General features: G+C 47.4%; 1 protein-coding gene across 1 annotated transcript; it reads right to left on the reverse strand.

The window, feature by feature from the left end:
- Nucleotides 1-720: 720 nt before the first annotated feature.
- MTX1 (metaxin 1) lies at nt 721-5982 on the reverse strand. The gene is made up of 8 exons (XM_081340971.1): nt 5768-5982; nt 4648-4717; nt 4346-4422; nt 3629-3721; nt 2836-3018; nt 2062-2138; nt 1310-1464; nt 721-1137 (listed from the first exon to the last, which is right to left on the reverse strand). Exons 1-8 carry the CDS (start codon nt 5846-5848, stop codon nt 911-913), a joined length of 963 nt encoding a protein of 320 aa, XP_081197097.1. The 5' UTR covers nt 5849-5982; the 3' UTR covers nt 721-910.
- Nucleotides 5983-11783: the final 5801 nt, after the last annotated feature.

Below are 11783 nucleotides of genomic sequence, written 5' to 3' on the forward strand. Positions count from 1 at the left end.
TCTTTCCAGCACTGTGAGGTTGTGAATGGAATTCCGGACCTCCGTGGATTATTTATATATATATATATATATATATCAAAATTTAATCCTTGCCTGGTGACCAAGGACCCTCCAACAGGACGAGAGAGTCTGTAGGCTGAATTGCTAGAGAGTTTGTGATGCATTTTCATCCCCCCCCCAGTGGAAGCAGTTTTATTTCGTTAGAAGGGATTGCGCTCTAGGTATGCTCAGGAACCCCTGGACCGGTCTAATTTGAAGCCTCTGTTGGGATTGGGTGGGAGGAGATACGAGATTCTTAATGAAGAAAGGCAAAATGCAGGAAATAAGAAGAAACTGGACAGGCACTTGTCTGAAATGGTAAGGGTTCTCCTGCTTGAGCAGGGGGCTGGACTAGAAGACCTCCAAGGTCCCTTCCAACTGTTATTCTGCTATTCTTTTTTCCTTCCTCCCTCCCTTCCCCCTTCCTCCCTTCTCCATTACTGGAAGTTTTATACAAGAGACTGGACAGCCACTTGTCTGAAATGGCATAGGGCTACTGCCTGAGCAGGGGGTTGGACTAGATGGCCTCCAAGGTCCCTTCCAACTATGATGATGATGTTTTGTTGTTGTTTGTTGTTTTGTTAATAATAATAATAATAATAATAATAATAATAATAATAATAATAATAATAATAATAATAATAATAATAATAATAATAATAATAATAATATAAATTCAGGGTCTAAAGAAGCAGTGAAGCACAGGCCAGCGGCTAAACCTGCAGCTCGCTCCGATTTATTGACCTTGGTTGGGCTTTCCTTGGAATGATGGCTTAAAAAAAGGTTTGTCGCGACGGCGATACCGGATCCAACTCGGCTATAGAATAAAAAAGATTAAAAGTCTGCTGGAAGCCGGTTTCTGCCGCGTCCCTCACTCCTCTTCCTCCTCCTCCTCCTCCTCATCCAGGGTGATGGCGTGGGGGCCGGCCTGGTGTCGGCTCTCCTTCTGGATGGACACAATGCCGGTCAGCAAGGCATAGCCCACCATAGCTAGCAACGCCACCAGGACGGAAAGGAACTGATTGCGCCGCTTGTGAGTTTCTTCTTCGCCGTCGCCGTCGCTGGAGGCCAATTTGGGGGCGATGGGTGGGGGGTCCCCTGCGGAAAGGGTCAAGAGGTGGCAAAGGTTTCTGCGCTTCGCGGCCGTCCGAAGATACGACGGGTGGTCCCGCTTGGGGCGACTTATAACTTATTCCAAATTCCCGCAGCCGCGCACCTCCCCCCCCCCCCGTCACCGAGGACCTTCATCAAAGCGATGAAGGAAACTCACCTCCGTCCCACGGGAAATAGAGGCTCAGAACAGATGTGCAAAAATTGCAGAGGTTGGGGAGCGATTTGAGATGTTGCTGGAATTTCCCATTGGGAAGTTTGGCCTGAAGAAGGCCGGCCAAAAGGCTGAATACGGAGGCGTCCAAGGAGGCAGGTCTGAAAAAAAATAAATAAATAAAAAAGATGATATGAGAGAGCAGCAGGGCAACGACCTCTTTCAGACAGTCCTCGGCTTACGGCCATCATTTACGTCTCTAAGCGAGACGTCTGCTAAGTGGAGCTTTGTCCCACCGGACGAGCTTCCTGGCCACCATTGCCAAGTGAGGTTAAGTGAGTCGCACGGTCATTAAGCAGAACCCGGCTCCCCCGTGGACTTTGCTCGCCGGAAGGTCGCAAAAGGAGACACTGCCTCTGTCATAAATAGGAGCCGGTCGGCTGAGCGTCTGCGTTTCAATCAGGTCGTAAGGGTGCTAAACGGGCCTAGGGCGCTTCTGTCAGTGATGGTCACTAAATGAATGGTTGCAAGTCAGGGGATCGCCATTAGCAACCTCCCCTGAGGGGGGGCGGTGTGTGTGTGTGTGCTTCCAACAAACAAAATCAATGGGGGAAGCCAGGCCGTGTGATTCGCTGAATGACCGTGCCAAAAACTTGGTAAAAATCAGGGTGCGATTCGCTTAACGGCCAGTTAAGTCCCGATCCCCGGGTTTTGGTCATAAAGCCGAGGACTACCTGAAAACTACCCCAACTACTTACGAGTCTCCAAAGAAGAATTTTTTCCTGCCGAGGCGTTGGGAGAGCAGCGTCAGGCACTCGCAACCGTCTCGATAAAGCTGCGGGGGTAATGGGGGAAAAAAAGAAACATCGTTGGGTCTCCCTCTCTTTCTGCACTTCCCAGCCTTTGGACTACAAGTCCCATCGTTCCCCAGCCCGGGCCCCTCCAGCAGGGGTGCTTCCCCTTCCCCCCGCCCCCATCAGCCTTGGTGATCACTGTTTGGGGGGGGGGGGAAATCTCTCTAACCCAACGCCCAAATGTTTACACTTTAATTCTTTTAAAACCGGGGTCTTCGAACTTGGCCCTTTTATGACTTGCGGACTTCAACTCCCAGAATTCCTCAGCCAGGCAACGCTGGCCAAGTTTGAAGACAGATTGTTGGGGGCAATTAAGCTGACTTTGTAATAATGCTGCTTGGGGGTGTGTGTGAAAGCCCTAACAAGCAGGCATATGCATAGAATGAAGGCTACTGCTAAGCTTGTAAGCTGCCCTGAGTCTTTGGAGAAGGGCGGGATATAAATGTAATAAAAATAAATAAATAAATAAATAAATAAATAAATAAATAAATAAATACCCACACCCCGTTTTTTAAGTTTTCACTCCAAACAGGCTGCCATGGCCAAACTAAGCCACTAGGTGGCAGCCGTGCAAATACTTGCAGAGCGCTTCCAGGGCTAAGAGGAGTCTATCTGATCCTTGATTTTATCACTCTATGCCACCTTTAAGCCTCTGGCCACGGACAGGTAAAGCCTCACCTGTTTTTCCAGCTGCTCTTCATCGTCCTGCCAGTTTTCGCCGCAGACGGTCTGCAAATGCTCCAGTTTCCGCTTCTGCATCCGGCTTGGCAGAAAGAAGTTGAGAGGGAATGGAATCGCTTCCGCGTACCACTTCCGCGTGTGCTCCACGTAATTCTTCGCGTCCACCCAGAAAGTGTGGATCTGCCGGGAGGGAGAATCCCAACGGCGTCAGTGAAAAAGCAGCCTCCTTGGTTGGAAAGCCGACCAGCAAAGTTTCTAGTCCTCAGGAGGGAAAGGGTTCTTCCCAAATGAAGGGAGGCTAGAGGCATATAATGATTTTTACTCCTTCCACCCCACCCCTACCCACCCCCAAAAAGCAACAGATTGGAAAAAAGGATTGAGGAGGTTAAAAACAGCCAGAATTTGTCCAACTGACAGCTGTCAGTTCACAAAGGTTACAATCTCGGCTTACGGGCAAAACAGACCACCAATGGCTGCTTAACTCAGAGCAAAGTGAGCTATTTGAACATTGGAGTAAATAACTAACAATAACAGGAAGAAGAAGAAGATGATGATAATAAGGAAAAGAAGATGATGATGATAATTATTATTATTATTATTATTATTATTATTATTATTATTATTTGGTTGTAAGTTCCGTTTGTCAAGGCTGTCGTAACGCTCACTAGACAAACGTTAAGGCGAGCACTAACAACAGCCCAGATCCAGCCCATCCCTCCAGTTCTCGAACCCAGGCCGTGACCCCACTGTCCCCCCCCCAATTTTTTCTCTCAACCCCCCCCCAACTTACCAGCATCGGCAGGAGCTTCCGGTGCACCAGCGAGAGGAAAGCTAGAGTGTCGGCTGCTTGCAACGCCGAGAGATCGTAATCTGCATTAAATTGCTAAAGCAGGAAGAGAGAGAGAGAGAAAAAAAGGAAGCAAGTTCCAGGTGGGAATCTAAAATTTAATTATCCACATTGGACTGGATCAGTTGGGAGCAAAGAGGGGTGGGTGGGAGAACCTTGTAAAAAAAAGATGTAAAAAAAGATGTCGAGGTTCTGGAAAGAGTGCGGAGAAGAGCAACAGAGAGGATCAGGGGACGGGAGGCTAAAGCATAGGAAGAAGAACGGCGGCTGGAATTGGGGATGTCCAGTTTGAGGAACTGGGGGGGGGACAGGATACCAGCTTGGCAATATTTTGAGGGCTGCCCCCAAAGGAAGAGGGGGGGTCCACCTGTTCCCCCAAAGCGCCTGAAGGCAGGACAAGAAGTAACGGATGGAAACTAATCAAGGAGAGAAGCAACCTGGAATTAAGGAGAAACTTCCTAACAGTGTGGACAATCGACCAGTGGAACAGCTTGCCACCAGAAATCGTGGGTGCTCCATCACTGGAGGTTTTGAAGAAGAGACTGGACAACCATTTGTCTGAAATGGCATGAGGTTTCCTGCCTGAGTAAGGGGCTGGACTAAATGACCTCCCAGGTCCCTTCCAGCTCTATTCTATTCAAAGAGGCCGATCGCTCCTACCTGCTTCCTAAAATGGGTGATGATTTCCTGCGTATCAGAAAAAACCCCGTTTGACGTCTTGAGAGCCGGGAGTGATCCTGCAAAGCAAAAACAAAAAAGACAAAAAAACAGCGGGGGGGGGGGGAAGGGGGGAGGAATGAGCATGAAGGAAAAGCCTGGAGAGACAGTGATCCCCATTTAAGTACCCAGGCTGGCTTCTCTCCTTCTGGAGGACTAGAAACTTGCGCTCCTTTCCAAGCAATTAAAACGGTGAGATTTCCTAACGGGAGGGTTTTCCTACCCACCCACCCCCCCAAACTTACCTGAGGGGCTTCTCCATGGGTTGGTGATTTTGTGAACTTTGAGGGGCGCCCCTGTGAAACGAGCGTACGTCTGCAAGGAAAAGAAAGAAAAATAAGAGGAAAATTAATTTCATGAATTTGGCAAGCCCGGCCATTAATAACATCCTGGATGTGATCGGGCTTCCCCAAAAGGCCTGAATGCCGCCAAATTTAAGAAGAAATTAATAGTAATAGTAATAATAATAGTAATAATAATAGTAATAATAATAATAATAATAATAATAATAATAATAATAGAAGCAATAATAATAATAATAATAATAATAATAATAATAATAATAATAATAATAATAATAATAATAATAATAATAATAATAATAATAATAAAATAGAAGCTGGGAGGGACCTTGGATCGGATCTGTTCTATTCTATTCTATTCTTTCTTATTTCCTATTCTATTCTATTCTAGTAATTCTCTATTCTATTCTATTATTCTATTCTACTCGTCTATATTCTATATTTTTGTATACTATATTCTATTGTACACTTTATTCTATACTTTATCTATTCTGTTCTCTAGTGTATACTTTATTCTTTATTCTATTCTAGATTCTTTGTATACTATATTCTATTCTCTTCTATATTCTCTTCTATATTCTATACTTTCTATTCTATTCTATATTGTATTCTATATCTTACTGTATACTACATGCTATTCTATATTCTAGTCGTCTATTTTCTATATTCTATTCTATACTATTTGTATACTATATTCTATATTCTCTTCTATATTCTATACTTTCTATTCTATTCTATATTGTATTCTATATCTTATTGTATACTCCATGCTATTCTATACTCAATTATTCTACTCTAGTCTATATTCTGTACTATATTCTATATTCTCTTCTCTTCTTATTCTCTTCTGAATTTCTTCTTAAAGCAGCAGGGAGGAAGCAGGGGCTCGGCTCCCAGGACCCATAGGGCGACCCTCTCCCCAATTTTCGGAGCCCCCCATGCCTATCACCCGGCGCAGTTGCAATGCGCCCGCGGGCGCCCATGCAGCGCCTCGCGCTTTGCAAACCAACCAACAAAAAAAAAGGCAAAAAAAGCAATCCGGATTTTTGCAAAAAGCCCTCACCAAAACAGCCAGGCAGTCGGGGTCCACGGTGGGCAGCCCCCACCCGCCAGCCCAGCAATACAACTCCATGGGCGCTGCCATCTTTGCACGCCTTGGCTAACCCGGAAGAGCATCGCAAAGGGAGAGCGAAAGAGGAGTGACTCCGATTCCAGACTCTGGGGCTCTTCCGCCCTCCTCTGTCCTGGGGTTGCAAAAAAAAAAAAAAAAAGCAATCCCGGTGCTTTCCCCCCCCCCACACACACACAGTATCAATAATAATAATAATAATAATAATAATAATAATAATAATAATAATAATAATAATAATAATAATAATAATAATAATAATAATAATAATAATAGAAATAACTGCGGTGTTGAAGCAGCCACAACATCTGGAGGCAAGTCGTTCCACAGATGAATCGTTTCTCACTGTCAATAAAACGTTCTTGACAGTTGGAACAATGAATTAGCAGTTGCAACGATTAATTGGCAGGTGGAACAATTAATGGATATTTGGAACAATGAATTGGCGGTTGGAACAATTAATCGGTGGAACAGCTCGTCTCCAGAAGTTCCGGGTGCTCCAACACTGGAGGTTTTTAAGAAGAGTTTGGACAACAATTTGTATGGAATGGGATAGGGTTTCCTGCTTGAGTATGGGGGCTGGACTAGAAGACCTCCACGGTCCCTTCCATCTCTTGTTATTTTATTATTCTGCTTGAGCAGGTGGCTGGACTAGAAGACCTCCACGGTCCCTTCCATCTCTGGTATTATTCTGTTGTTATTCTACTTGAGCAGGGGGCTGGACTAGAAGACCTCCACGGTCCCTTCCATCTCTGTTATTATTCTGGTGTTATTCTACTTGAGCAGGGGGCTGGACTAGAAGACCTCCACGGTCCCTTCCACCTCTGTTATTGTATTATTCTGCTTGAGCAGGGGGCTGGACTAGAAGACCTCCACGGTCCCTTCCATCTCTGGTATTATTCTATTGTTATTCTACTTGAGCAGGGGGCTGGACTAGAAGACCTCCATGGTCCCTTCCACCTCTGTTATTGTATTATTCTGCTTGAGCAGGGGGATGGACTAGAAGACCTCCACGGTCCCTTCCATCTCTGTTATTATTCTATTGTTATTCTACTTGAGCTGGGGGCTGGACTAGAAGACCTCCACGGTCCCTTCCAACTCTGTTCATTCTTCGGCTATCTCTCCGTTTGTCCCCTGCGCCGTATCCTCGCCAGATCCCTTGAAAGCTTTAAAGGATAGGCCGCGATCTTTTGGAAAGGGGAAAAAATTACCAGGAGAAACCCGGCTAGCAGCTCCCTAAGCAAATGGTGGCTTGGTCTGTGGGAATTGGCTCCCCTGCAAGCCAGCACAGATGGCCCAGAGAATTCCATTCTGCGTTACATCATCGTCTGTTTCCTTGGCAAGCCATTCTTTCCGACATGACCTCATTTGGGTCGGTCCCATCCCCTTTCGGCAGAATGGCATATAATTTCTGAAAGATTAGAGGGAGAATAAAAACCAGGCTGACTCCGTACATCCGGCCAGCGGATTGGATTCAAACGACGTCGGTTGGCAGGCTGGCTTCTGATTTTTCTCCCCCCTCCCCCAAAGTCCCATCGATCACAGAAAAAAAATCCAGCTTTCGTGCCCGGGGGTTAAACTTCCATTTCAAAACAGAAAAATGGGTCTGTGAAATGGAAGCTCCGACCTCTTTCCTTAAGGCAAAGTGCAATTTGATTTGATTTATTTTTCTGAATCTTAAGAACGACACCTCTGTGGTTTTGGATTCTCGAAGGGCTGTGCAGTGGACTTCGGTACCCAGAATCCCCCAATCACGGAGGGATTCTGGGAGGTGTAGTCCAAGGCATCCAGAAGGACCCAAATGACTTTTGAGATTTTGAAAAATGGATTTTCAAAACAACAACTTCTTCTTCTTCTTCTTCTTCTTCTTCTTCTTCTTCTTCTTCTTCTTCTTCTTCTTCTTCTTCTTCTTCTTCTTCTTCAACAGATCCACAAAATGTCACAATCCTGGCTCATTTCAGAAGCCAGTCTTGAATTCAGCCGGGGGTGGATTACCTTTCCCTAGATTACCTTTCCAGATTTCCACATTTCTACATTTTAACTTTCCAAATTTCTCCACGGATCCATTAAGGAAACATTGTGAAATTTTCCGTCAAGTCTTTGGGGAGCAAAATAACAAAGATTCCTGTGGCTTAACAACTAATTGATGTATCCTTACATAAACCTGAATAAATCCCAGTCCTATTCTTTGCAAATTATCCCTCTGGATAATTTCTCCAGCTCCCAGACATTCCCTGCTAATAAGATTTGAGGCGGGATAAATCAAAATATACTTTCTGGGGCGTGTGTGTCGAAATGTGTGTGTGTGTGTGTGTGTAATATAATATAATCCCCCAAGGATTATCATTGCAAAATTTTTACCCAAGACATAAAGGATGGTTGGGCTGAATTGCAGGATGCCGCTCAGCATTAAGATGGGTGGCGGTATCGATTGCAATAATAAAGAAGAGAAATAAATTTTCCAATCTCTCAGGGGCTGCCCCAAAGCTCCTGAAGGCAGGACAAGAAGCAACGGATGGAAACTCGTCAAGGAGAGAAGCAACCTGGAATCAAAGAGAAACTTCCTGACAGTGAGGACAATTAACCAGTGGAACAGAAGTTGCCTCCAGAAGTGGTGAATGCTCCAACACTGGAAGTTTTTAAGAAGAGACTGGACAGCCATTTGTCTGAAATGGTATAGGGTTTCCTGCCTGAGCAGGGGGTTGGACTAGATGACCTCCAAGGTCCCTTCCTCCTCCTCCTCCTCCTCCTCCTCCTCCTCCTCCTTATTATTATTATTATTATTATTTATTATTATTATTATTATTATTATTATTATTATTATTATTATTATTATTATTATTATTATTATTATTATTATTATTATTATTATTATTATTATTATTATATAAGATCCCCGTTTATCTTCCCCTCCCTGGGTTTCTGCGATGAATGAAAGTCCCAGAAAAGGAGGTGAAGACTGGCACTAAACATGTAAAAATAAAAATAAAAAAAAGAGGATATTTCGCATCTCGGCTCCCAAAAAGAGCCCCATTGAGGAAGGGTTTAGGTGGGCACCCTCAGGCCCCAGATGTTCGGCTGGCAGGAGCCGGTGTGGTTTGGCACCCGGAGTAGGAATAGCTTCAACGAGGTGCAAAAAAGTGGCCTGGTTGTTATGGTGGCCCTGCAAACAAGACATAAACAGATTCCGGCCAGTTGCAAATCCAGATGAGGGTTTGGTGGCTGGGCGGGGGGGGGGGGGGGAGGCTACCCAGCCAGCTGCATGGAGAAGGGGGTGGGGGTGGGGAGCACTACGGCAGCTGGCAAAAAGCTGTGTTGTCCCTTTGCAAAAAGCGAAGGAAGAACTCCCCATCTCAGATCTGGAGTGGCTTGCAATTCTTTTTCTTTCTTTCTTTCTTTCTTTCTTTCTTTCTTTCTTTCTTTCTTTCTTTCTTTCTTTCTTTTTCTTTCTCTCTTTCCCTTCCTTTTTCTTTCCTCTTTTTCTTCTTTTTCTTTTCTTGTTTTTTCTTTTCCTTCCTTCCTTCCTTCCTTTTTTCTTTCTTTTCCTTCCTTCCTTCTTTCTTTCTTTCTCTTTCTTTCTTTCTCTTTCCCTTCCTTTTTCTTTCCTGTTTCTTCTTTCCCTTTTCTTTTTTTCTTTTCCTACCTTCCTTCCTTCTTTTTCTTTCTTTTCCTTCCTTCCTTCTTGCTCTTCCTTCCTTTCTTTCTTTCTTTCTTTCTTTTTTTCTTTCTTTCTCTTTTTCTTTCTTTCTTCTTTCTTTCTTTCTCTTTTTCTCTTTCTTTCTTTCTTTCTTTCTTTCTTTCTTTCTTTCTTTCTTTCTTTCTTTCTTTCTTTCTTTCTTTCTTTCTTTCTTTCTTTCTTTCTTTCTTTCTTTCTTTCTTTCTTTCTTTCTTTCTTTCTTTCTTCGTAAAACTCACTTAAGAAATGTTTCTCTTCCCAACCGGTTTGTGCTGAGCAAAGCGGGGCGGGGGGGGGGGGAGGTTGTCCTTCTCGGAGAATCTTCCAAGACTTTGGAGGGGGGTGGGCGTCTTAAATATTTTGGAAAATGGGGGAGGCTTGGGAAGCGAACCCCAAAACGGCTGTAAGGAGATTTTCTTGTAGGAAAGTTTTTTTTTTTTAAAAAGCAGAACATCATTGCCCTGTTTTAAAATCAGGGCATTTATTCAAGGGGGCCTTTTGGGGGGGGGGAGAGGGAGGGAGGGAGGGAAGGAAGAGGGGAGGATTTGTAGCCAAGGAGGGGGGGACCAAGGGGGGGGGGAAACACCACCCTCCAATTCTTGAATTGTACCAAGAAAACAATGAGGTCATATTGGAAAATGAATGAAGGGCCAAGACTGGGATGGAGGGAGGGGCAGCTCCACTGACCTATTGGAAGGGGGGGGAAACAGAAGTCTCAAACACCCGCCCCCCCAGGTTGTTTTGAATAAAATGCAGAGTTTGGCCTGCTGGTCAGCAGGCTACATCCCCCTCCCTTAGCAGGGGTAGACTACTCCTAAAAGGGGAGGCTCCATTCTCCGGCTGGCTTGGGGGAATTGACTCACCCTGCCCCATCGGGTTCAAGCTGCCATTCTACTCCAGCAGAGAAAGAGAGAGAGAGAGAGAGAGAGAGAGAGAGAGAGAGAGAGAGAGAGACAAACACACACACACACACACACACACACACACACACACACGCGCGCGCGCGCGCTCCTCCCTGCTCTGCCTTCCTGCCTGGCCGAAAGTTTGCTTTTCTAAAAAGCCCCCCCCACCCTCACCCTCCCCAGGCTGACTGCCCCTGCCTAGGGAGGCTCTACTTCGCCACCTCCAGAACGGGGGTGCCCCCCCCCCACACACACACCCGGGGAAAAAAAAACCAGGAGGAAACTGAGGCAGCTGCTCCATTGGGGGAGGGGGTCGCGAGAGGGCGGGGGGAAGGGGGGGCTCCCTGTTCTCAGAGCGACCGCTGCTGGCATTCTTCCCGGGAAGAGCCGCCCCCCTCCCGCCTCAGCTCAGCTCAAAGACGGGGAGACCCCTCCCCCGGGTCGGGGGAACCCCGATCCTCCCCCCCCTTTTCCCCTGCCTTGCCAGCGCTTCCAGGCTGGGCTGGGCGAGGGGGGGGGCGGCGCTGCGGCCGCGGGGGCCGTTGAAAGGCGGGGGCCGCCCGCCCTTCCTCCCTCCGTCCCAGCCCGCGCCGCCCCTTCCTCGGGGGCCGCCGCGATGGAGCCGCGGGCGCCCTGCCTCCGCCGGGGGAGACCCCTACCCGCCGCCCCCCTCCTCCTCCTCCTCCTCCTCCTCCTCCTGCTTGGGGGGGCCGCCCCCCACGCCGCCCGGCGCCAGCTGCAAGGTAAGGGGGGCGCCGGCGCCCGGGGGCGCCCGCTTGCAAAGCCCGCCGGCGGGGAGGCTGGAGGGGGGCGGGGGAAGAGAAGGCCGGCTCCCCGGGGTCCCCCCCCTTCGGGTCGGGCTGGGACGCCAGAGCCCCGCGCCCCTCGGTGGGCTCTGGGATGGCGGGAGGTGGGGTGGGGGGGGGAAGGTGCCGCCCCCATCTCGCAGGCGGGAAGACTGAGGCCGCCGCAGAGACGCCCCGCCGGGTTCTTTGCAAGAGCGCGGACCGAGCGGGGGCGTCGGGGGGGGGCGAAGGAATAATCGGGGAAGGGTCTGCCTTGAACCAAGCGAGGCAGTGAAAGGCAGCCTTGAGCTTGAGCGCGGGGGCGTCTGTACGTTCAATCGTCCTCGTCCTCCTTTTTTTCTCCTTTCTTTCTTTTTTTCTTCCTTCCTTCCCTTTCTCCCTCTCTCTTTCTCCTTCCTTCCTTCCTTCCTTTTCTCTCTCCTTCTTTCTCCTCCCTCCCTTTCTTTCTTCCATCTCTCTTTCTTTCCTTCTCTTTCTTTTTCTTTCTTTCCTTCCTTCCTTTTCTCTCTCCCTTTCTCCCTCCCTCCCTCCCTCCCTCCCTCTCTTTCTTTCTTTCTATCTTTCTT

This window comes from Vipera berus (genome assembly GCF_964194415.1).
Source record: "Vipera berus genome assembly, chromosome: 16".
Classification (NCBI taxonomy): domain Eukaryota; kingdom Metazoa; phylum Chordata; class Lepidosauria; order Squamata; family Viperidae; genus Vipera; species Vipera berus.